Source organism: Taurulus bubalis (assembly GCF_910589615.1).
Source record: "Taurulus bubalis genome assembly, chromosome: 14".
NCBI classification, from domain to species: Eukaryota; Metazoa; Chordata; class Actinopteri; order Perciformes; family Cottidae; genus Taurulus; species Taurulus bubalis.
Genome location: NC_136602.1, coordinates 10,991,985 through 11,019,526, shown reverse-complemented (window position 1 = coordinate 11,019,526; position 27,542 = coordinate 10,991,985). Strand labels below are relative to the sequence as shown.

At 39.8% G+C, this 27,542-nt stretch overlaps 1 protein-coding gene across 1 annotated transcript in view; it reads left to right on the top strand.

Annotated features, from left to right (window-relative positions):
• Positions 1-27,542, top strand: part of LOC306746926 (protocadherin-15-like) — a gene marked incomplete at both ends in the record, with an annotated part of 133,932 nt that overhangs the window by 59,653 nt on the left and 46,737 nt on the right. Inside the window, 7 exons of the mRNA XM_079229912.1 lie at positions 6-85; positions 5,433-5,526; positions 10,337-10,465; positions 16,904-17,209; positions 18,307-18,537; positions 21,126-21,242; positions 26,540-26,680. Of these exons, the coding sequence (XP_079086038.1) occupies positions 6-85; positions 5,433-5,526; positions 10,337-10,465; positions 16,904-17,209; positions 18,307-18,537; positions 21,126-21,242; positions 26,540-26,680 (1,098 nt within the window). The remainder of the gene's footprint in view (positions 1-5; positions 86-5,432; positions 5,527-10,336; positions 10,466-16,903; positions 17,210-18,306; positions 18,538-21,125; positions 21,243-26,539; positions 26,681-27,542) is intronic.

The following is a 27,542-nucleotide window of genomic DNA, read 5'->3' as shown; positions in this document are numbered from 1 at the left end:
CCCAGGCCACAGACAGAGAAAACGACCCGATCACATACCGCATTTTGAGTGGGGATTCCCAGAAGGTCTTCAACCTCTCTGAAACGTAAGTCCAGATGTTTTTCAAGTACAGACCAGCCCCAGAAGCTATTCTCACCAAGGCCCACTTGAAATGGAGGGGCGGTTGAGTATTTATATGGATGGATAGAAAGGCTTGTAAATTAATAATGTGAAAATAAGGATAGGCAATAGGAGTCTGCATGTGAACTGGAGAGTGTAAGTAGTTTGTTGGTGTGAATGTGTTTGTCTATATGTGGTATTCCCTCGCCCAATGCATGTTGAACAGGATAGTTGTACGGAGAATGGATGGATTGCAAAATGCTGTGCTAGATTACAGTTCAGCTAACATAACAAACCCCTGACAAACTAGTTGTTATTATAGAAAAGTTCTGCAAGGGCACACTTCAAACACTCACATCAGTTTGAGAGTTTCTTTTAGGTTTTTGAGACAAAGCTGTTGTATACAGTGGCTGCTTTATCACACAGACAAAGACAACTCAGCTGGAAGTCTTTGATAAGCTTCTGTGTTTCATGATGTTCTCTCAGGTGCAAAAGCTACACTTGGACAAACAGTAATGATATGTTGTTCCACAATGTTGACTGTTGGCACTAGAAGAGGCGCTTGAAACCGAAGAGGCAGAGTCTGACCATCATCATTAGCTTCCCTCTGATACAGACTGCCAGAGCGAGTGATGGTGGTGGGAATGAGAGGCTAAGGGATTGTGATGGTAGGGAGTAGATGCTGACTTGCCTATCATTGGTTTTGGCTGATTTATTAGCCAATACATGACTTTGTTTTATGAACACTGGCGCTTGGCTGCTGGCACCATCAAGAATCCCGATGAACCAAGTTGAAAAGCAAATCACAAATTTGCCTCAAAGGGATTTACAGTCTGTATTGCAGGAAGAGAAAGGGAAAAAACATCAGAAACAAAACAGAGGAGTTCCTCTCCCAGGACAGATAGACATGCAATAGAAAATGTAGACATGAACAACAATAGTAACAATAACATATGGACAAACATTATAACATTAGGTTAATAGGGAGCAGATATATGCAGATTACAAATTGAGAAATATTAGGATTATAAAATAATCAATCTGTTTTTATGAATCAAGAGTCACGTTTACTACGCAAGTAAATATATCTTAGATCAGAGATTTATTGTTGTATTGTTGGTTAATATTTGCAAAACACTAATTTATGGCTCAGTAGAATGATGAGGTGAAAATGATTCTTTCATGGGTCATCTGACTGCCATTATTATGTATAAGCTGAAAGAAAACAATGAGAGACTTACATTTTTTACCAACTGTGGGCGATTAAGTCAGAGCTACTAGAAGCTAAAAAGCAGAGCTGACTTGTAACTCAGAAAAATCACACAGGATAAAACTGTATTTGATAGTTCTATTCAGGTCTTCTTCCTTCTTTCTCTGTAGCTCGGTTCCTCTGATAGAAGACGGGGCCTGAACCACAAAATATATCTGGAAAGGAAATGTACCCCAAATATCTTACCTCACGTATTTTAATCAAAAATCACCCCACTAAGCCATTAATCGGGAGCAAGATAAATGCATGAAATATTGAAGTGGTCTGTGCTTTTCACCATGAAATAAGCAAGCTAATATGGAGGGAAGGGACATGGAGAGACTGAAAAGCAGGACCCTGCCAGCCACGTTTCTCACTAATTGATTAAAGCCGCTTTTCTCTGCTTCCTCAGTCTCCCAACTATGCAAGGACAAGCTGTGTTGCAGCAGTGCGCCCCTGCCTTTTGTTTACCCTTAATCTGCTCCAGTGTTAAAACTGTTTGTTTTATAGAGGCATGTTTACTTTATGGCTTTGTAGTTTTGAACGGCAAGCGGAAACAGTGATACGTTCAAATAATAGGAGACTATGATGCCATTATTATTGTAATCTCTTCAACCAGAATCGTGTTGAGTAGATAAACCTCCTTCAGTACATTCTCTGTCTGGCAGAAATTCTACAACCCCGTCACAAGCTCTGAGCAACCGAGCAATATAATAATGTCAAGCAGGTGCTGATTTCACACATGGTGAATCAAAGAATGATTAGCCGGTGTGCTTGATGAGTGTGCAGTATACAGAGCCCTACATCATGCTTTCATTTTCCAACCCTTCAGAACTCCAATATGATTCAGTAAAGAGATTTTTGCCTTTGCTGCATGTTCTGGTTCAGGCTACATATGGTGCTTGCTCAATCCAGCTATTATGAATGATGAGCTCTCAAGTATATAACTTCCCATAAATGGGCCAGGTTCTTCTGAGGGAAGAGGTGGAACTGCTTCAGATTCACTCTCCATTATGGGAGTGAGCAGGGCTCACCCTTGAGTCAGCCACCAGGCGCTATACAGAGAACATTTAGAAATGACAAACAGGCCGAGGCCAGATCCGGTCCACACATCAAAAACAAGTCTAAAGTATTTCTAATAAAGTCCCAGGTCTGGTGGGTCCACTTCAGATGTGTCACATATTCAGTACACAGTACTTACAGTATCTTTGAATATTATGGTCGGTGTCAGTTTGGAACAAAGTAGATTTAAGTACTTCCTGATATATATAAATATATGCATCAATACATAACCTGATTGTAGTGCTTTGCAGATATAGTGGCATTATTGTCAGCCGATAAGTAGAGGATGTCTATACATGTGTTTGGAGTCATTTAGAAATACTGTCTCAATTTTATAGTTTGTCCACCAGAGATAAATTTAACATTGCAGTCTGAAGTGTGCGGTGAAAATATAGCTAGACAAAATAGCCAGGCCTATATATAGTTATCAGTGTATATGTTGGCCAATAAATAACAAGAACTGGCTGTAAAAAAAATGCCAAATTAGGTTTGTGATAATTTAGTGTCATCGTTACATAAAGCACATTAAGAGTTTATTTTTACACTAAAGATATATTCCTTTGTCACGATGCTGAATACATCTAATGGATCTGTATCAAGGTTGATAACACGATGTGTTTTAAAAAAAAATGCTTTCAGCCAATGCATTGATTTTTTACACTTCAAAATATTAGATTCAGTAACAGCCTGAACAACCCAATGTCGGTAGGGCTATAATCAGCAGATCTTGCTGCTATTCTTTATTGTTGATGAAAGCATCCCCTTTTAAGCCAAAGCCCTTTTTGTCACACCTCAAAGTCACAAAAACCTAGAGGCCATGGCAACTTCGAATTTTCAGTACTCAGGTATCCAGTTGGCGGCTGATTGTTCAGTTGGCAGCCGGTTTTCTTGCTTCACAGAGAAATTGAAACTGCAATTGAAAAAGACTAGAGAAGAAGGTCCATCTTTTACAGCCCTGTGAAACCAAACACTGCACAGTTCTAATTATATTGACTCAAAACAAGGGTTTTAAATTTAACTACACAATTCAAGTACATATCTATGTCGCAGATAAGTCTTTGATTTACCCTTGGGAAATAGCTGAAGTTTATAGCTTATCATAAAGAAGTATTTCACTGCTGGAAATATAGTCTTTTTATAAAACAAGGTATGAAATAGAAAGGTGCAAATTGTTTTGTTTTTATTGGTGCTACAGAGACCAGAGAAAATTGTCTTTTATTCCCTTTCTCTAAAAAGGAGACCATCTGTAACATCTAAAATGCACTGGGCTTGTTGCTGCCACTGAGAAGACAAAGGAAGTGCGAGACTCTTTGCTGTGGGGGCCTCTTCCTCCTCCAAGTATAGCCGAAGTAGCTCAGAATGTCATGACAACAGTAAAATCACAATCTTCGATATCAACTAAAACATTTGCCTTCTGCCATGGTCTTCCAGTGGTAACGGACAAAAAGAAAAAGTACAATCTGTTGTTCAAACAAACATCCCTGGAGATTACTCTTCAGGTTAATTAACGGTGGAGGGGTTATTGGGCGCTGGTAGCATGGAGGATGCATATACCTTACACATTATACTGATAGAAAGTTGGTTGAAAATTGGAAACCTATCCCTTTAAGTGATTATTAACACATCAAAGTGTTTGTATCTGAGGTCATGCCACCTGGCACTACTGTCCTGAACATCAAGTTGCCATTCAGGGATCTAAGCAGCAGAAAAGACTGAATTGGTGCAACTCGGATGGATAGTCTCTAACCTGCACCATTGTCGCTCCAGACAGTGTTGTTAACAGCACCCTGTCAGTCTGACAACATCTTTTCACTTGCGGTGGCTGGGGAGAGGAGGCAGGACGCTATCACACATGATCAGTGAACCGCTCAGACCCAGCCGCTCGAGTGTAGTTCAGCACTCCAGCTGCAGGAAGGAACAAACTCCCCAATCTGACTAAGTGGCATTAATCATTCTAGTCTTTGTTATCATCAGCATCGAGATCATCATCATTATTACCGTAATTATGACAGTTATCACTGTATATCTTCATTATTTTACACACATCAATGCTCCCTATACCTTTAGCTTCATTGAGCACACAGTGGCCTATTTTCTACCGGCATGCTTTTATGTATAAATAAACATGAGCATAGCGGTCAGTGGAGGATGGTGTGCTGCATATTTATGGTGTTTTTAGAAAGCCGCATCTGCCCTTTTGAACCACCGATCATCATATGTAATTGATTTAAACCAAAGTGTTCACCTTAACTTGGGACAAGTGTTTTGAAAAATAGATGGTGTTGATCAAGGCTTTACAGTTTGACGGTTATGAGCCAGAGAGGTAAGAAGGCGGCAGCGGTCCAGTTCTGCTTGGCCAAAGAAGCTTTAAATTAAAACTGTGAAGGAGCAAAGGGACGGCAGGGAATTGCAACAGGCATTAATCTAGCAGTGCGTTTAGATTCATTCATCTCTTCTTCTATTTGTGGTTCTGGCAGAGCCGTGTGTGTGTGTGTGTGTGTGTGTGCGTGCGTGTGCGTGTGCGGTGTCGTGTGTGCAAACAAAGATAATTCAGCGTTCTGCTTGGGAGTGCAACCACACTTTGTGTTCGGCGTGTGCCAAATTATACCTTGTGAACGAGCAGGAGGGTTGCTGTGTCTGCTGCAGTCTGTGGAAAGGAAACATGAATCTTTCTGTCTGTAGTCCATGTGCTTTGGGAGCAAGAGGCAGGCTACAGAGAGAGAAAGACAGAGTGGGAGCTTTTAAAAGCCCACCTGCTCGAAGCCAAAAACGTACCCTTCTCTTTCAGCGACCGTGTTTTATAAATCTGTCTAATCTGGAAGTAAATGAAGAGCTGCGTCCTCGATCACTCTCTTTTGGTTCAGCAGTAAAGAATTAAAAACATTTTTACAAATCCGTTTAAGTTACTGTTCTTTCTTCATATGACACACGCCTTATATTGTGTTTCTTTTTGTGAGGTCGTTGTATTAATTGTATTAATAATATTAAATATTAAAGTGTCTTCTCTGACCCCTCTCTACAGGATTGGCCTCCTGCTTCTGGGAGAGCTTCTGGACAGAGAGACCACCGATCAGTACCGTCTGATTGTCACAGCCTCCGATGGGAACCCTGGAGGGGTGAGGCATAACCCTCTTTATTAAACCATTGGCCTGAATCCGCATTAAGCTCAAATATGATCTTCATATACAAGCTTATTAGTGCAGAAATGTTGCTTATCAAGCCCAAGTGCTTTACTAGCTTGGAAAATCTAGTTGTGCGTATGAAGTCACGTATTTTAATATCCTGTGATTTTGTCACAGATTCATAAAAACTGTAGTAGCATTAAGAGAGGTGCAAAACCAATGCGATAACAGAATAATAATGGCTGCCTGTTAATTTAAGTCGATGCAGAAATTCAAATTTTGTCATTTGGTAATCTGTTGAGTTCCTTTGTGGGATTTCATCATTGATTAATAAAAGCCCCTGCTGGATATAATTGTGAAGGGGTTCAAGTAATTTTTTTCCCTGAGCACAGATGTGTTAATCAGGACTGACATACAGACTATTATTAATTTCCCTTGCCTTTCTTTTTCTTTCAAACTCCAGTGATTCTCACTCGCCAAGTGTTCGCCTTACTAAGACAATGGGAAAGACTAATGTTAATGTTTTTCACTGTCAAAGGCTAAGATACAACTACAGAGACTGTACATTAAAAGGTTTATCTGTTCTTACATCTACTGTTAACAGTTTACATCTGACAAAAGTTTACTTTGTTGGTATGTTTTTTAACTGCAGCTAGTTTAAGCAATCAAAGCAGTTTTGCTCCACAGATGTTGAACAGTTTTTTGGAACGGCCAAAGGATTGTAACATAAAACATTTGGAATCGTTTTTTCAAGACCAGATAACAATTGTTTTGGCAAAGTGGATGGATAGTGCTCACTGAAATTGTTTAAGAATAATGTATAGATGCAAACTAGTGGAAACGTAGCACTAGTGTAAAGACAATTCTTAAAGCCTATACAATGATTTGCTATATAGCAGAACTAGCCATAACTAGTAACTAAGCTTTAATTGTAAAAGTTGAGTTCCTACTTACTCCCTTTATTAAACTGCTGCCCATGCAATGTCGTCACGAGTAGTTTTGAGTGTTTACATTCAAAGAGCTGTCTTAACTTCGCCTGGGGAAACAGTAGACACTATAACTAAAAGTGAATGCAATGCTGGCGGCTCCATCTCCCACCGAGAGCAGATAATCATATAAACACTCTTAATTTAATTAGACTTCACCTCAGTTGGCTCAGTTTTCACAGCTGTCTCTCTTCCAGGCAGAGGTGAAACGTGGTTTCCTTTTTTAAGATGCAGCGTGATAGGTAATGAACATTAGCTGATGAGCTGTCACAGGAGTAATGTCGATTGCCCCCCTCTCACCTGTGCACGCACAAACACTCAGAACTGCAGCTCGTTTTCATCTGTCGGAAGACTACATCTGTCAGTCAAATGGAGCTATATGAGACGCATTACATGCTGCCGGATTGTCACAGTTTGTGTGAGTGTCTCAGAACTGTTGGAGTGCAAAGTAAGACCGTTAGAGTGTGTGGGGCAGAGGAGAAGGACAGTGACGGGTCAGAGAGAAAAGAGCAAATAAAAGAAGAGAGCGCAAAATGGGGCATCACCTCACAGAATGAAGGAACCACAAGCTGGTGTCCTTTGTCCTAATACTTGTACAAGCAATGCCCTTTACCTGTGTATGTGTGTGCGAAACTTCTCAGAGTAAATTAGTGGCAGACTTGTATGGGCCTAATGTCACAGCTAGCCAGAAATGCTGTCACAACAGGAAGGAAGTGGAGTGACTTGGATGGGTAAAGGGCTGTTGGAGGTTTGGAGGTGAGGGACTCATTCAGCAAGACAAAGTGCTGCAAGGAAGGCTGGAGACAAGGAAAAGATCAAAATAAGCACAGGAGGAGGCACAGAGAGGAGGGAGCGACAGAGAAAAGGAGGGGGACACCAGGGATTCAGATGTGTAATTAGCGCAGAACTTTGGTAACCATGGAAACCCGACACAAAGAGGAGAGGCAAGGCATCTTTCCCCCGGTGCTCTTTAAGTATTGTCAAATCTGCACAAAGGCTGCAGCTGTCAATTATTTTAGTAATGGATTATTCTACCGATTATTCCATTGATTATTTGAGTAACCGTATAATAAGACTTTTGCTTCACTAAGGAGCAATAGTAATACATAAAAGAGAATGTACGACATAACTATTGATTGGTTTCATTTTAATAAAAATCCACATGGGTGAACTTTGATTTCATGCAATAATTGTATGTCAGTACTAATCCCATTTAGTACATTGAAGTTCCTTATTCCATGAAGGTTTCAATGTTCCCCTCGTGAAGTCAAATGTGTATTCTCAAAAGTGCAAGCTGTAATCATTACCATCAAGAAGACTCAGATCCCAAAAGGGAGGACGGATGAAGCCGTCTCTTGCCCTCAAGAAAGGGACTACATAACAGCCTGATTGTATCAGTCCCTGCAACATGGCTTCTGGCCAGGTTTGTCACTTGAAAGGTGAAAGCACCATCAGCCACCTCTGGATCTTTCAGACAGTGAGGATGGAAGACGAGACATCACAGAGCTCCATCTAATTTATGTTAAATAAATAATAGCAGCTCATTAATCACAGTCCTGGTCATAGAAGTAGTTTTTTTTTGGCTTTGATAACGACACCCACGCCAGGATGGATATGCTAATTGGCTTCGGGTCCTCTGTGAAATTGAAAATAAGTAGATCCCATCACCACACTGATGGTGAGCTGCGTCCTCTGGTATCTGAGGCATGCAGTGTGATGGTTTTCAGCATGAGTTGCCATGTCAAGTGGTTCAGGAATGGACCGATTACGTACCTCTCAGAAGCTGGAACAAAGAAAACAACAATGGTGGAGGAATTCCCTACAGAGAGTGTGATGAAGGTGAAATTAACGAAGTCATTTAATTTGTGACATTGCCGCGCAGTGTCTCAACTGCAAGGGTAACTTCAAACAGATGTCTTATGGGGAGTTTATCTCTTGCAGGGGCCGACTGCTCCTTCCGTCCTTCCTCCCCCCAATGGAGACCATTTATTCCATTGTTTGCATGCAGCTTCTTCTCAGGGCACTGAGCGTTTATAGATTTCAAAGATTCAGCCGTTTTTCTACGTTGATTTATAGAAGTGCTATCGGTGTGTGTGTGTACTGTGTTAGTGTTTGAAGGTTACCAGCAGATGCCGGGGGGAATTTGCTGTGAGAGCCAAAGAGCTTTGCGATCAAACAAACACAGCACATTATACATGACAAACACAAGCATGATTTAATTCCCTGTAAACATGAGTCAAATATATTCTGTGACATCCTCCAATGCCATAAAAAAAGTAACGGAATCCTCCATCCTCAAAAGGAAGGAAGATGTGATGGATCTAATCTGATGTGTCTATGCCCCAGATTCTGGTTTCCCCGATCTTACAACCTTTTACAGTTTGCGTTTGATAAGTTTCACCAAAGCATCTGCCCAAACAGGAATGTAGAAGGTCAATACACCCAGGAGTAGTACACCATATTTTTCTGCAAACAAAGCATTAGTGTCAGCGTTCAAATTTCACTCCATATCACTGATAGTATGTAAGTGCTTGTATGTGTATCCCTCGACACATTAAATAGTTGTATTATTTACTTTTACAGGGGTTGTGACACAGTCTATGTTGATGTCAGTAACTTGACATTAATTTGTGTTCTACTTGTCAAGAAGACCACAAGCCTCTTAGCAGCTCTGTATACCGGATGGGATAATTCAAAATGAGAAGATGCTGCTGTAGATGAAAAGTCAGGGGATCACCAAAGTTGTTCAACTCATCCTCTCGAATTTGGATTGTCTAGGCAAAATTTCATGGCAATTGAAAGAATGTACTAAATTCCGGGTGGTCTTGCGAGGAGAAATGTCCAAAATTCAATGAGTTATAATAAAATGATTTAATAAAAGATGATGACGATGCAGTAAATACAGTGCTTGATCGAGGACTTCCGGTTACCTGCCACCTCTGTGTTCAAACAGGAAGTCCTGCACAAAGATTTGTCCCGTGTTAAATACTGTCCAGTCGCTGGGCATACGGACCCCATTGGTTAGTTCTCTCCCCATTCAACACCTCTGCTCAATCTCTGTGTCCCTGTTGGTCCTACGTTGTCAGCGACAGAGATTTTCTTCTTGGCTGACTACAAAAAAGGTAGATTCAGTCACATAATAGTCCGCACAACCAAAGTCCTTCTACTTCCGATGTTTCAATGTCTTACTGTGCCTACTTACAAACTGAAGGCACTACTTCTTGGAGGGACTAGTTCTTAAAGACACAGTCTCACATTCCTAACACATGTAATAACAATTTGTTTTAAAACTCCATTCACTCCTGAACAGTATACAGTAATAAAACATACAGTGATCTTCTTATGCATACAATTACATATCCTTCATAATAATATCCGTTATTGATTATCATATCTCATGCATTGTAATGTACACGTTAAACATTTCTTTATTATATATGTGCAAGTCCAATTTTGACAAACTATTACAACTCTACACAATCCATCTAATAATTGTCATAATTGTATCTGATCTGATTCCCTTCAGGTGAAATGCCAACAAAATCTTTTATAATATATCTTTGCTGTAAAAATGTATAGTTGATTTAGTCATTGCTCCTTCCTGTGGACTTCAGGCGAGAAAAGCTGCCGCAATAGTGACAGCTGATGGGGATCTGAGCAAATAATTGCATAAGCCAGTGCCATGTAACTCTACCTATACTGTAAATGTAGATGAGTAATAAGCAGTATACACCCTATTTCAAAGTCATATTATACAAAGGAACACTGAATAGCATTGGTCTTTATTGTGCTCTTTGTTTAATTATTTTTTTCTTTAGACATCCACGACTACTGTGAACATAGTCGTCACTGATGTCAACGATAATGACCCTGAGTTTGACCCGACCACACCCACTAATTTTACAGTCCAAGAAGAAAAGGCCAATTTGTTGGTTGGACAAGTCACGGTAAGTTTGAAGTTTTGTTGTTCTTTTGAAACACATTAGCTGCTGTCTCTCCAACGTCCACATATCTTTTTTTTTTGTACATATACAGTAGGTACAACATGTTCTTTCCCCTGTTGTATGTCCACAACTGTGCCTCAGTTATCATTGTTGTTGTCCATTAAAAAATTACCTGACATTTTCCAGCATGGCCAATTTTGTTGGACAGATTTGTTACCCAGAGCTGCATCCCTGTTGACTGGCTTGGTTCAGCACCACTGAGCTGCCAGACTTTTGTAATTACTGTTGTAGATTAATTGGCCGGATGTTTGTGAGTGAATTAATCATGAAAAGATGACAGGCGACATCCTCTGAACACGCTTACAAAGTGGCCGATAACGCAGTACAGATCAGGGGTCTTGTTTTTTTATTGCATGTATTTCTCTCCTCTTTCAAACATAATAGCGACCCCAGATCCCCAATTTTCTTCCCAAGTCACTGTTTTGAAACATAGTTTTGAAACTCAATACAGCTCAGAGATAGTTTCAAAACAGTGAAGTTGGTGGATTTGCTTTATATAACAACCTTTATGTTGTTAAAGAGTTTGTTCTGAGTTTGGAAGTAGTCTTAGCCACTGATATTTGATGTAGGTTCACAATATCCGAAACCTAGAATACTTATGGTCCACAATGAGATAATTAATAATGTAGTTTGATAATAATGGAATGTAGTTTGTTTGGTAATGTGCAGTAAAATGTGTTATTCTGGAGTGATTTACACTGTTTGCATATCAAGATAATAGCGCTTCACATTTGGTATGTCATTTCACAGCACTTTCTGTATCTCCAAATTATCATCACCTTCATTTTAGGTAGATAACAAAGTGTTTTAAACTTTTAGCCTTCAAAAAGTTTAAGTATGCACGTGATCACTTCACAAAGTCACATTTTGATCAGATTTGTGTGCTCTTTCAATCTCCTTGTAATTGCTTATGCAAGCAATACGTCTGCCAAGGGAAAACTCTCATATAAGAAACATTTGTTTTTAACATTAAGCATTGCCATTACATTTTTCAGGAGGTAATAAAATAGACAACTAGAAAACGTTGCATGTTCATGAACTGTTAAATAAGACAAAAGGACATGTGAAGGAAGCTTGGTGTTTGAATGAGGTAAAGCTCCCAAGTCTTTTCCTCACAAATGCAGCCAGCAGCGAGATTAGAGCTTAGCCCAGCCCTCTCTCTCTCTCTCTCTCTCTCTCTCTCTCTCTCTCTCTCTCTCTCTCTCTCTCTCTCTCTCTCTCTCTGTCTCTGTCTGTCTCTCTCTCTCTCTCTCTCTCTCTCTCTCTCTCTCTCTCTCTCTCTCTCTCTCTCTCTCTCTCTCTCTCTCTCTCTCTCTCTCTCCTTCTATCCTGCTTTGGAAGGTTTTCTCAGCTGTTACCTTGCCAACTTGAGCTGAGATGGTGCTTTTCTGACTGAAAGAAAAGTACATTAAACTTAGAGCAACACAATCCTGCTCTCTATGTGCATGCACAAAAAGAGGCTACAATTTAGCTGGTTGAAGATGATCAAGAAGGGATGTAGGCATTTTTTATTTGATGCAACACATCATTTTCATAAAATCTCAAGGAATAAGCACAACCTCTCAAACAAAAGCTAACATATTGTCGACAAACATTAGTAAATATACTGATCCATCAATAGATAATCCAACACTACCATGAGTTGGACATGTCATTGACAACTTTTTGTCATTTGACATTTTGCTGATGGTTGACTGTGGATGAACTTCCTTTGTCTGAATTGTTGTGCTGCGTTTCGGCAAGATCTTCCAATTCCAGAAGATTCCTCACTGTCCAAGATTCCGACACCAAAAGAGTGAGCTTATATAGCATATATGAGCATTTTATATTAGAAATGGATATTATTTTATATATCAACAATGAGGAAAAGATCACTTTTAATTATTTGGGCAAAACGGCAATTTAAAAATAATTTTGCTGCATATTAATGCAACATTCCTTTTGTTATCTCAAACAAATATCAATAAGTAAAGGTCCCACCTACTCATTCATGCCTTCATCTCGTATTGGTACATTTTAAAAATCACTTCAGGACTTTCTGCCTAGATCCAGTACAATCCTGAGATCTTGGGAAAGTGCTCATAGTAGTGCAGAGAGTCAGAAACAAATGTATTGTGCTTCTATCCTGCACACCGATGAAAACATGCCAATATTCTCTCCAATTTTAGTCACTTGAAAATCTAAATTATAAACTATGCTTTCCTCTGCCTTCAGAATTATTATTACTACTTTAATACTCTTCAATAACTGTACAATCCCTTTGTCTATGATTCATTTAATATCTATTTCTTTTATTCTGTTTTGATTTATTTTCTTTTTCATATCCCATTCTCGTTGATGTTGATAAAAAAGATTTGTATGCCTCAGTTAACTTGGTTCAAAAGGTGCAATAGAAAAGGAAATGTCTTTAATTTCATGAGAAATGCTGAAATATGAAAACTTTAGATTTCATGAGGAATGCTGAAATATGAAAACTTTAGATTTCATGAGGAATGCTGAAATATGAAAACTTTAGATTTCATTCCACATTCAAAGCCGAACTCATTTATCATAGTTGAAGGCCAAATTTATCTGTGCCAAATAATTACAACCTACTGCTGTTGCCCGTTTCTTGTGTATCTTCCTTTGGGGTTTGTGCCCTTCACTTAATCCTTCAACGGTGGAGAGACATTTTCATGGCAGGAGGACATACTTTAAGAGATTATGCTCATTATACAGTATTTGAGGAGACCATGCCTTTCAGGATGAAGCTTCAAAACAAGATAACACTTGGGCTGTAAAATAGGTAATACCATTGTAAGTGTTTTTGTAATATTTTGGGAAGTGTTAGTGTATGTGTGTATATGTAGTTGCAGGCAAGGTTCAAGCTAATTTACCAAACGAAGGCTCTCGGTGTAATAAATTACCCCATTTCAACCAGAAAGACTGGTGGACTTAAGATTCAAAGTGATAATAACTTTGTATAATGTTTATGAAAATGCCCCTTAATCACAATTTAAATTTTTTTTAAGTCTCATTTAGTCTCATTAAGTCACCCACACTAGAGTGCACCTCACATATTTCTCTCCAGACCCGACGAGAGTCCGAGAGAGAGAAGTAGCCGAGGCTAACTCAACAGACATTTAGTTTTTTTAAATGAAAGAACCGAGCCAGACGCAGTTAATGTTAGCTGAAGCACTGAGTTTGTTTTACCGAGGTGCGTTCGTAAATAGTCACTGCGAGTGCTGGAGCTCACTCTGGCACAAACTGGATCGTTTGCGCAGTAAATGTGTGATGAACAACTGAAATCACACGATCACAGACAGGACAATCAATTAATTCATGTTTAAACTACATTTTCACTAAAAAGAACTTCAAGCAGAGTAGACTGAACCCGATCCGAACATCATTTGTAAATAATTGTCTGGGTCGGGTATCCACACTCTAATCCACAAAGTGCAAAGGCAGTCAAGAGGGATACAATATAGAAATATAGTCGTTTTATGTTAACAAACTCTATAATCTAAAGTTGCGCACAGAAGGAAGACTAGTTGTCGAATTTCAGATCTGTCAAGTTCGTACACTGGAAGACACACACACACACAGTGATGTGCCATAGTGAAAGACAAAATGGGAAAAGCAAACATTTGTGGAGCCATAGGATTGTCACTTGAAGCACGACACTTATGTACTTTGCTGTTTCATCATTCTGCCAGTGAGGCTGACACTGCTGTAACTGCAAGCTTTCCGTGTGTCTGAATAGCATTGTGTTGTGGAGGTTTGTCCCCATCAGGACGGTAGCCAGCGGCTGACTGTCATATGCAAGCCAGGTAAAAGTCAAGTAGCGGATGAAGGAATGGATGACTGCTTCAATTAAGATGCTATATGTGTCTTCCCAGTTATCTACATGTAAAATGTGATGTGTTACTGTAAAATCACTTCACTTATTCCCGTAGCACCTTGAATTTCCCTCCAGGAGGGAATAAAAATGCAGTCAACCACGAAGCTTCAGGCTATTTCCAACAGTGAAGATGACTGCAGCGCAAATGCATAATGCCATTAAGTAGCTTAATGCTAGCCCTGAAGCGTTGTGGATTATCGCTACAGTAATTGGAACTGGTTCCCACCTGTTCTTATTTTACTCACAGAGACTGGAGACGATTAACGCAGGTTATCACAATTGACAGCATTGCTGGTTGTGCTAATATAGTCATTTGTTCAGTGACTGACAAATCCTACACTGTACAAGCCCATTCTGTTTACTCACAGTGGGGAGCCATAATCTGGACATGCAGATGAGCGCAGGACAAATCGATTAGCATTCGCGTCCGACACATCATGGAAGCATCACGTGGATTTGTTGCTAATGGAGAGGTCGTTGAAAATAATGCCATTTATTTATTATACAAGGAGGTTCCCTGATTGAGTGAGTTTTTGCAAGCTTTGATATGATGCATTTCACCTGGTTAAGGCACATGCAGGTATCACGCCTTTTGCTTTGGTTTTGTGAGGCTTAATTTTAAGTTGCAAAATACTGTGCCCGGGTTTAGCGAGACATCGTTCTGCCAACAGTATTAGTGGAAAAATAAATAAAAAATTAGGTTTCAGCATCAATCATCCAAAGCAAGATGAATATATTGGTTTTTAAATGCCACGAGTGAAAAGACAAACTGAATGATACTATATATATTAGAGGGCTGTTTTTTAAGACTGCTGCAACCTATTCAAGCTGCTTCTTGTGCTGCAATAGCCCACAACTGAAGGAGATTCCTCCAGTCTACACTAGATTTAGTAGACTCTGATTGTCAGTGTGAAGAAGATGATAAGCAATCCATTAGTGCCAAATAGTCAGAAAATACCCAAATAATTTAGTGATAATAATTTGGGCAAACAAACAAAGGCTTTCTGGTCTCCACTAAAGCCATGTATTAAAACATGACCACCCATCTTTGTTATGCCTTCCAACATCTGCTGCGGGTGGTGTAGGACCCGGCCTGGCCTGCACAGACATCTGCAATATATGCAGTACATTGTCCTTTGGAGGCTATGGAAATATGATTATTTTCTTTTTGCTTTTATTTTCTGTGAATTAATTGGATTACATCCCTTACAAGGCAACTAGAAGTGTGAATGTTTATTATGTAATCATCACTTCAGCGAGGAAGGGTTCCATGTGCACATATTGACACGATGTGCTTTGGTCTGTTTTGCAAAGGCTTAATGCTGAGGTTCAATTTTTAGCCTTGGCTTTACATCTTTGTCAGGCACTCCATGTACAACAAATTGGGGTTAGCTTTTAGCAACCAATAGCGTATCCTCCCCCCTCCTCAACTGTTCTTCTTTTTTTTTCCCTCTTTGTTCTGCCTTGTCCTTACTTGCACTGAGGTTGATAAAATATTGCCAAACAGACAGATGAAATGAGGCTTCATTTCTGTCTTTTTTCCCCTCCCCCTTCCTCTTTTTGTCTCTCTCCTCTGTCTCTCTTCAATTACAACAAAGAATTACCACCACACAGGGGACAGTTGTATAATGAGCACAAACACGCACACATGTGTAAACACGAGACATAATGATTGCCTGTCATATCCCCACAGAAATTAATATTTGTTAAGCAGATCCCTTATTTTAGCTTTTCCTAAGTTCATTTTTTGACCATTTATTTTATTATGGAAAAAATTAAATCACAAACTATTACTAATGAATCTGTGACTCTAATCTGAATATGAAGAACAATTAATGGGAAAATGAATGGCAGTTTTTTTCCGCTGGGTTGTAGAACTGTAGCTTTCATGGCTTTGTGCTTGAAGCTTCTGTAAATACGTAAGGCGTAAAGATGAAGCCTGGTTTTAATGGATCACAGCAAACTCACACCAGCTATTTGATTAAAAAGCTCTCCATTTATGTTTTTCCTGTGAGAATAACACAAAGCTATTATTGATGTATGTAAATAGTTTCTCGGTGTTTCCCACTTGTTGTAAATTTAATTCATTGGCATCAGGAGGTAAAAAGCGGTTTATTGAAGTCTTGTTATTGACGTTCATTCAGCAAGCCCACTAACTCCATTCTTCCAACATAAACGATCTCTAAGTCCACTGTAAAAGAGTGGCCCTTGCAACATTAGCCGACTATTAGGCTTCCATCTGATTCCTCGGGCTATATTTCAGGCTGTGTCTTGGTTCAGTTTGCTCTAGCGCAGACCAATGAATTACACTCATTGTAGTTCACTTACCTGCTTTTGGAGCTTAGCAGAATTAAATGGCAATTGGTTGAAAAAAAAATGTCAGCCACCAGATCACTTAAACTGAAGTTGAACAACACACTTGATATTTCTATCTATAGGCCTACACAGAGTTAACATTAATAATTATATTTATATTCTGAAATATTTTTCTTTCTCCCCAGGCCACAGATCCAGATGCAGGGGTTAATGGCGAGGTGCGCTACCGGATCGTGACTCATCCAGACTTGTTTGTAATCAGTGCTAATGGTAGCATCTACACTAGAGTACCTCTTGACCGAGAGCTTCGGAGCCAATATGACTTGGTGGTAGAGGCCTCAGATGGGGCAGTGGATCCACGGCGGACCACCTTGACCCTCTCAATCCAGGTCACGGATATCGATGACAACAGCCCAGTCTTCTCCCAGCAAACGTATGTGGCTAACGTACCTGAGAACAGCCCAGTGGGAACTGTGGTCCTGAAGCTAAGCGTAAGTACTTCTGTGCTTTTGTTTATTTCAAAGGTTTTCTTTTTCTCTCTCCATCCTTAAATGTTTCCCGTCTCTCCCTCTATATAATGTACCCTAAGTGCTTCAAACTACAGCTGTAGTAACTGACTTTTAGCATCTTGTAAGTGTTTGAGATGTAAAACGTTTCCAGGCGGAAACATTAACAGAGACAGACACATGCAGTACACCGCCTTGCATACACAGAGAGACAAACAATGTGTTTCTCCTGCCATGACAGCTCTTTGAGTATTTTCTAGACTCAATAGAATAACATGACATTTTTCAAGTCATAACTAGCCTTTGCCATCTGTCCTTGGATACTACACACATTTTGGAGAAAAAAAAACGTTTCAACTTGCTTCCTCGTGTTCGCACTTAAGTGAAATGTAAGGAAACCAGTGTGGAGTTGCGAGTAATTACTGGCATATTGTGAGTGACATTTCGCAGAGAGGGCTAAAGCAAGAGGAGAGGGTAAGAAGCGGAGGGGGTGGGGGTGAAGGGGCTGAATGCACTGGCATTGTGACACCATTAATCTCCTAGGCAACGTCACCTCAACTCTAAACGGACGGGGGTGGCTGGCAAGACGCCTAGAGCTAAAGTGAGATAGATATAAAAAGAAAGTGTATAAGTTTGAGAGCTTGAAACCTACTGCTTGTACCTGAATTCATTTAATCTTTTTTTTGTGCGTCAATAAATAAAGTTTGTGTGTGTGTGGGCGTATCCAAACGACAACAGCATCTTATCATCTTCTATTACAGTAGCCTTTACAATGAGCTCTACTTTGAGAGTCGTGATGTTATGCAATGAGGACCAACTTAAGCTCCCCTGACTGGTTGAATTTAATCAGAACCTATTAATGATTGATGTAAGCAACCACTGCAGCATAAAAATGCAGAATTACTATTGAAACATTCATATTTATTTCATATTCATTCAGCCATAGCGCTTATATAGTTTGAAAATATATGTCCGCTCCCTCTTTCCATCACCACTATTTCTCTCCACACACAACCAAGTTTTCTTCAGTGTACTGTAACTGGTGTTTCTCCCCCCCATCCTTCTCCTCTTCTTTCTCACAGGCGGTTGACTCAGACCTCTTCTCCAATGTCACGTATCGGATCAAGACTGAGTCGGCCAGGCAGCTGTTTTCTCTGAACCCTGTCACTGGGGAGTTAGCGGTTCTGCAGACCCTGGATTTCGAGGACCTTGCTGCTATGGGCATGGGGGCCTCTTTCACTTTCCAGGTGGAAGCTGTCGACCAAGGCGGGGTCGTGCCCCCAGGGCAGGCCACCGTCACGGTCCGCATCACGGTAAGAGCCCCCAGATAGTCAGTCCACCACAACCTCTCAGTGATCTATTCTCCTTCCATCTATCCTCATTGTCCCTGAGGCGCAGCAGCACTGGCAGTGAATATGTGGTGACTCATTAGCAGAGTTTTACAGTAATAGTAGCATAGTCCGAAAGGGGATTGGAGACATATTGTACAGAGCTGCACCTGTGCTCCTTTTGGAATATGAAATTCAGTTTTACTCCATTCAGTGCGAACTCTGAATGCATTTCCTTTGTCAAACATATTTTGGCCTACCAACCTGCTTGTCCTGGTAACATCACCGGGACAAGGATAATGTGATGGATAGGTGTTTCAGCCTCGAACACATTGCTATTCCGATCTGAATGACTCATTAGCTTTGTGACAGCAATTATGTCAGGTTGTTCAGGAGCTTGTATTCCTTTTACAACCTTTCAAGAGATTAACAGCTGAATCCCAACGAAGGGATTACACATCTTATGTTGTGCTACTATTCATGTGTGTACACGTACGCATTTGTGTGTCTGTTAATGGTTGTGTGTTTTTGCTCTGTGAGTAATTCTGCGCTTCAAAATCCACATTGTAAATCCACATTCATCTCTGTGTACGAATTCACTCCAAGTGACCGTCTCAAAGTCTGCAGAATAAGCTTTTTTTATTGCACTGAATGGAAAGCATCTAAGCTTGTTTAAGCATTCTCGTTACGTGAACTGCCAACCTGTAGACTGAGTTTGTCCTCTGATAAGGACAAGCTGTGCTGCAGTGTTTATGCTGTCACCCAGCCACTGTGTTTGATAGGATAAGGCATTGCAGCCACTGATATCAAATCCATGTCTGCTATTTGAAATGGTAGACATGAATCCGAATGAGCTTAATGGATTCACACAGGCTTCTCGGGGACTAGAGTTGGCGCTGATTCAACTGATTCCATTTCCTTCCTCATATAACACCTCCAGCGGGTTATTTGAAGTTGTTTCTGTTTGATTTCCCCTTGTATTGTTTTGTTGTTGTCTCTTTTGTCGGATGCCTTGCAGTGATGGATTGAGTGTCCTGCATGTCCTTTTGTTTCGAATGAGTCTCCCAAACTCTTTCTTCTATTCTTGTACTTTAGAAATGGAAGATAGACACCGTGTGTGTGTGTGTGTGGGGGTGTGTGTGTGTGTGTGTGTAGGTGTGTGTGTGTGTGTGTGTGTGTGTGTGTGTGTGTGTGTGTGTGTGTGAAGATACTGTATGGAGCACATGCATGTCTTGAGCAAACGAGAGTGTATTTGCGCTTACATCCTGTGAACACTTGGAACACATTGATCAAGCTTTGTTGTTCAAAGTCAGAGCTGGATCATAGGTTTTCTGCGAGGAAACACTAAACCTGTGTACAGTTCAAAGTGAGTCCTCCACCACTGAGTTTATATTTTGTCCCCCAATGGCTCAGTCAAAACAGTGGAAAGTAAAGAGAAAGGTCAAGAGAAAGGAGGATCAGGCTCCAACCAGAGATGAGATTTAATTCTCACAAAGCAAAGCAAAGGGTTGCACAGTTAACAATATTGCATTTAGTTGCATGCCCATACAATGGTAGACTTCTGCTGTGCATTATTTACATGGAGAAGGTGATTAAAAGCAGTGGTCACAGAGAACGTTGGTGGCCTTCTGGTTACATTAAAATATGAACGGCTTTCCCTAGGGCCAGTGTTTAGTTTGTCCATTCTGGGCTGCTGTAGAAAAATGGAGGTGCAACACTATGAAAGGGACCAGCTCTCTAGGTAGTATGAAGGGTCATTCTATTCTAATAGTAGCTTAAAGTGTCTTAGTTTCAGTTGATTATACACCAATGAAAACATAGTTATGAATACTATATTCCATTTCTGCTAATAGATCCTCCGAAACCCTACACACTGTTGAACACAATCAACAGCTTTTACTTCTCTTGAGGTAATGTGAAGTGGAATGTATAAATCAGTAAACCAATACTTTAATTAACACAGGCCTTCTTAAAGATTGGTTCAATTTGCAAAATCTATGTTTTCGTTTTAATTAGCCAGCCACAATATCTCATATTATTATTATTATTATTATTATTATATATTTAGTCTTTATTTTAAATGTAGAATATGGATTTTTGTTTTAATCTGTATTGGTGTGATTACAGTAAACAGTATATCATCACATTCAGCTCAGATGCACAGTTCCTAAAGTGCAAGGACAAAGCCTGGGGCATGGTGAATTACTGCAATGCAATTTTGCCTGAATCCACAATAACTTGCTTGAAGTGTTAGCTGAAATCAAACAAAGCAGCAGCTGCACAATCTGCACTGCTACAATATTACTCTTTCTGCATGCAAACAGCATCAGCAAAAGTGGTAGAAAAATATTGACAACATGGATAAATGTGTTTGGCCCTTTAAATACCAAATCTGATCCGGCACTGAAGGAATATCTGTCCTGCGTGTTCTCTATAACTTGTTAATCTGCAGTGTTGCTGAACATTTAGTTATTTGCTGACTCAATAATGTCATATACCTGCAATGTAGCCAGGGTTATGAATATCACCAACACTGATACACCTACTTGTGTGGAATCTCTTTTTGTTTTTAGGACATGAATGACTTCTCCCCCATCTTTACCCAAGATCTGTATAAGGGCTTGGTGGCACCCAATGCAGAAAAAGGAACTGTCATCACAACTGTTTTTGCTGAAGACCAAGACCCACCAGTGAGTATAAAAAACAACTTCAACTTTTAAAACATGGAATGTAGACAAAATTGGTGGTTAAGTTTCAATGGACACGGATCATGTTGACAATCTGTTTCTTTAATAAAGTACAGAACATGTTGTGCTCTCAGAACATCAATTTCAGCCATTTTAAAGATGTTTCCAATGCTCTCATTAGAGCTAGTGCTGTGTGTATACATTGTAAGGGGTCTTCACTTGTATGAGGTTTCTATCAGTTGCCTCAGACAGCTTCATGTTTCTTCAGACTCCTTCATCTGAAGCAGGTTCTCATGGGACTGGTGCTATGAAGATCATGTTCTTCATTTTTTATGGAATCTGCAAACCAAGCAACACAATGCAGAAGAGCAAGCGTGCAACAATGTTGAGACTATAAAACATCCCCAGAGCGCCACAACGACAGGCGTTCATCTCGCTTCTCCTCTCAGAGGGAGGCTGTCCCTCCTTCTACTTTCCCTGACCACCTCCTCTCCACATCGCCGTCTATGCAGCTAGGAAATCTTTTATTCATTAAACCATTCTTATGGATAAATCTTGTGCAGCAGAACAGCGGTCCCCAACCTTTTTTGAGCCACGGACCGATTTTGTGTCAGACAATATTTTCACGGACCGGCCTTCACGGTGTGGGCGAAAAATATGAATAAGATAAATAATAATAATTAATAAATAGTAATAAATAAGACGTAAATGATACAACCGGCATAAAGACAATTATAAAGTCCATAAAGATAAAACTCACCATTACGCCGAATTAGTGGGAGCCCTGAGCTTGTTTCTCTGCTACGAGCTGGTCCCATCTCGGGGTGACGGGAGAAAAAGAAAAAGGTTGGGAAAAAGACCGACCCCCGACGTGTGTTTATGTCCAGTCTACTGACTCTAGTCCGTACCATACACCTTTATGTGCACTCTGTAATTTAATTAAAACCCGCTTCACAAAGACAGGATGTTGAAATAAAGGCAGGGTTTCAGACCTTTTGTGGGATCTGAGTATACTCTGTCTTGATTTTAATCCAGAACACCGAGTTGAAACAGACTTTTAAGTTTCATTTTTGGGGTAACGTATTACGGAACCTCTTGACATGTGTCAAGAGGTTCCGTTTGAGGCTACGCACAGACTGATGTATCCAGTCATTTTTCAAACTATTTTTTTTCCCCGATTTTTATTTTATTTTATTTTTTCATAAATTCTTTCTCTCCGGCCCGGTACCAAGGGACCCACGGACCGGTGTCGGGCCGTGGCCCGGGGGTTGGGGACCGCTGCAGTAGAACATATTCAACAGTGCAGAGGCCCGAATATTAGGAAGGAAAAGTAAGAATTGAAGAAAATAATTATTATCCAGCTTATTTGAAATCCATAATACTGGTTGGTAGTCTGAAAAGCATCCAGGGTATTATTATTGTCAGTCAAAAATCTCATCATCAGGGTGTAAAGTGCAATGAGGACAGGTGTTCAAATTGAAACGTAGTAAGAGGTCATTTGAAGTGTGTTGCATGGCATGTTAATACTGCCCACTGAAATAGACCTCTTACAAGACATGGTAATAACAAAATTAGTGTAAACATGTACTTTAATAAGCACACTTATGCTCACCAAAACAAGCTATTAAATCAAAAATGAATTAAGGTCAAGTCGGAATCACTTAGCAAAGGGTGGGGTCACTAAGCACAATGTACTAGTTTTCAGTGCTAATCTGTAATGATGTTTCTTCAATGCACTGGAACTCCTCAAACGTTTTAACACATATGGTGTCCTGGAGATATGCTTCCAGAGAGCTGGTTTGATGTCTGACATAACTATATGGCACATTCATGTCGTTACCAGATGGTGTGGCTACTGCATTAGCAAACCTGTTGTTATACTATGCCTCCAAATGTAGATCACATTATGACCTGTAGAAAGTTGTTTGTATTATAGGGGCAAAGGAAAGACATTTTGACAGGACTTGTCACTCGTTACTAGAAAGTAAAAAAAGAAAAGAAAGAGTGTCCCTGAAATATTGATTACCTTCTCCTGGTTTTGGGTCCAGGGAAAGCCATAGGTGGTAGTCCTGAAGCCGTCTTCTTTCTCAGTCTGCCTTTTCATGTGCTCCTTTATTGTGGCCCGTGTCTGTTGTATTGTCTAAAAAAGACGAACCTGAGGTGGATGTAAGTGCCTCTTCATCCTCTCTGAAGCCTACTGATACTGATACAGAGTGAGCTTGACTGTAACATGAAACAGTAGATGTGTGTGACCAGGAATATATTGTCCTCTCCTTGTTATAATGCTTGTCTTATGTAATTAGCGTTTCCTTTTCGTGATGATGTCGTTCCGACCTTAGTCTTTTCAGCTAACCTTGATTAAACACTTAAAATCCAGGGAGGTTAAAGATTGTCTCCCATCTGTTTTTGAAGTCCGGATTGTCCCTGCCAAAGAAGGAAAACTGATTCTTAAACCTCTGGGCATGATTTCCCCTCTCCAGTAGTCAAAAAGTGTGATAGCATGAAATTCCAATTTCTTGTCCTTTTCCAGGAGTTTTCTTAGATCTAGGTGAGAGGCCTGCGCCTCAGTGGTTTATAATGAATCCATGTTGAACAAAGAATATTTGACAATGATATCATTCCCTTGTTCGTTTGTGAAGAAAAATGTATTACTCAATGCCTGTGACATCCTGTGGATAAAAAGGCCCACTATATGTTCTGGAGCAGGAGAACAGAGCAACTCACCAGACTAAGCCCCGATTCACTATGAAGAAAGAATAGGGGATACTTGGTGTTTGTTATGTTGAAGTAAAAATTGGTTTCTCTTCAAACATAATAGTCGAGTAGAAATAAAAACTAATGACTGTCCAGCTCACTTTAAAATAAGTCCATGGTATTGGTAAGTAATCTAAAAGCATACGAGGATCTCAGATTGTAAGTTTTTATTGACAAATGGAGAACATATGTTGACTCAAGTCTTCATCCGGCTATAAAGTGCAAATAGGACCAGTGTTCAAATGGAAACTCATCAGAAGATCATGTGACAATTAAAATCACAATTTTAGCAAACATAGCCCGAGACAAGTGTACTATATGCACGCTTGTGGAAAATAAAGGCTATGTGAGAAAATACAAAATAGTAATGTTATCATGAGCACAGTGGCAGCGAGTGAGACATAGGAATGACTCTGTAAAATGGCTTGACAGACAGAGGGATTAGATTTCCGAACAGGAGCTGACTAACCCAGTCTCTTATTGACCTGGATTTGAGAGCTCAAAGCATTTTATTGATGGGGTGCCTGCCATAGACACCTCATGGTTGAACAGGGCTTAGTTGAGTGCTTGCTAAGTACACACACTCTCTCTCTCTCTCTCTCTCTCTCTCTCTCTCTCTCTCTCTCTCTCTCTCTCTCTCTCTCTCTCTCTGTGTTACAGAGGCTCATAAAAACCTGAAGAAAGAAAGAGAGGAAGTGACTCACTCTGCCTTTTAGTCTTGATGATACAAACATGAGCCGTACATGTTTTGTCTGGTAGTTATAATGATGTAGTAGACCATTGCTTCTCCCATTTTGGGAAGAGGGCACAATATATATCCTCCTACGCTTTGGGAGAAGTTATTCTAATGGTTTTTAAAAAGTGAATTTTGGGCAGTGCCACTCAAACCCACAACCTCTGTGTTAGTATAACTCTGAATGAGAGAGGAGAGCACCATGGATACAAATATTCCAGGATGAAGCTTGATTCTTCAGGACACTATTTGTGACTGAAATGTATAGTTGTTGGTTTTTCTATGGCATTATACATCACAGCAGAAAATGTTTACTGTTTTAGAGATTCCTATTTCTTCACTAGTCTAGTACATTACTTATCTCCTTGTTTTATATATTGCATTCATTGGTCACTTGGCATTAACTTTTTCACAACCCAACCATATTAAGTTATATAAATGTGTTTACTTTTGTGTTTTACACTCTCAGATAGCTCAAAACTTGTCTTTATGTTGTTTATCTCTGACGCATCATTCAGTGCGTCTTCGTGCTTCTGAACTTGTTCTTTAATTCATGAACTAGCTATTCTATACTAAAGAGAATTGGGTTCTTATAAAAAAGAAATACAGACAAAACAAATAAAAAATGCTCTATGTTGCAACAAGGAAGAATCCTTTTGATGACAAAGTACTAAGAACAGTATGTCTAAATGTTTTGTTGCTCATTTGTATTGTTAATGAAGCAATGGGGTCACTCAGTGGTGGGCATAAAACATTCATAGCGTGCGAGTCAAAAGCCAGACAAGAAAGGTGTTGTGCAGCTGGAAATGTCTGTCGACGGAGATGGACTGAGATGTCTCTGTAACGACAAGATACAGTTATGTGTAAAATCCCTGAGCAAAGTACTTTTAGCTTTATCTGCTTCCATCACTGTAGAAGTCTTTGCTACTGAAGTCACTGTTTTCGACTCTTCTGTGGTAGGCATTTTTTTTATTAATGGCCCTGTCCTGACATCTTTTCCATGAAATGTTGCAAAACAAGTTGAAGAGCTTTTAGAGACAAGGCCTTTTTTCTGAGAATCCCCTTAGTGAATTCATTCAGATAGTTTTGTAACCTCTTAGAGACACATTTGTGTGAGTAAGCCTCCCGAGGGATCCACTTCTGCTACAGGATTTACCTTCCTCTCTCTAGCCCCGGGTTCTTACTCCCGTTCCTGGGGAGCCAAATCAGTTTAGGCAAGGGAGCAGAGTTTAAAAACGAAGGAGTTCAAAGAGATGAACCGGAATAACACAAGTTACAGATGTGATTACTAATCAGGAACTGTGATTAATCTTAATAAAAGGGTCATATTAAAGTCCATGCTCTGGCTAATCAATGTAAGTGTGTTACTCCGGAGACAAGAAGGGTGGGTTTAATGGAGAAGGTTTTTATTCCAACTGAAAGGGAAGAGGTCTGAATCAATGAATAACAGTGAGAATACATTAGACGGTCTGATGTGGAAAGAGACGAGTCAGACGTTAGGGTCATTTTTCAGGTCACATAGAGAGAAGAGCAACCTTTTCTTACTTTAACCATTTCAGCTCTTTATTATTATTACTTTTTTAATTGTCAGCTACATACATACGTACATACATGGAATTAGTGTGATGAGATAATTCATGAGAGTATTGCTAAGCAAACAATATTGCTACACCCTTATGGCTTTAATACATTTTTCAGAACCTAACTACTTTGACACACGTTTCCATCTTGACAGCTTCATATGAAAATGTGATAGGTGGTCTCCAGATAAGTGGATTGATGTGGTTCATGTTCTTCTTTCTCTTTCCTCCAGGGTACTCCGGCCAGTTTTGTCCGCTACACAGTGGACCTGGACAGGTCCCCGTACAGTGGGAGCATCTTTGATGTGGAAGAGGAAACTGGAAGAGTCATCACGAAGGTCAACCTCAATGAGGAGCCCAGTGTCACCTTTAAGGTGAGTGGCGGTGATCATGTTCACAATAGTGGCGATTATCTGCTGTCCCTTGTGACGTCGGTGTGTTACTTCCAATATGTGAATATTATTTGGCAGAAAAGAAGCTGCTTTTTAAGAGAGCTGTCGGGGAATCCAAGCTAATTATCCTTAATAAGCATGTGCATGAATATGAAATCAACAATATCAATCAGCAATTAAATCACCAATAGCAACAATTGTAGTGATTATTAAGCATGAATGAATCCGCTAATGGCTGTCATCTACTGCACTGAAGTAATCTTCCTAATTTGGATTTAAATTTAAAAAAATTAAAAGTTAAACTTTTTAAAGAAAAATGTTGTTTAAGAGTCTGTACAAAATATCTTTTATGAGCTTTTTATGGGGGCACTGGTAAGTATAATTGATGAACGCTATAATAATGATAGTCATCATTAAAATATGATCCTATTTCACAAATAGTTATTTACTGTATCTATGCTTTCGTGTTCCCCTGGTTGATGTTAAGTGCTCCACCTGCATGTTTTTGTGTACTATATGAGTTGCACTGAGTCAGAAATGTCCACATTGACTTTTTAAAATTGAAGTACAGTTTCAGGGCATTATTACTGAATTGCCCCAGTGGTCATGTCATTGCTTATCTTGTGTCTGTGACCAGTAATATTACATTATTGTATCGATTAAACAAATTTCCTTCCAAGTGCTGACATACAGGGTACATAGGCATATCTCTTGTTGTGAATTGTGGACCAGGTGCTTTGGGATGTTATCGGATGTGCTGCTTACACTCCCATGTTGTCTGGCCCCCTCTATCTTCTTTTTTTCCTCCTCTGTTTTTCTTTTAAACATTTATCTGTGTTTATTT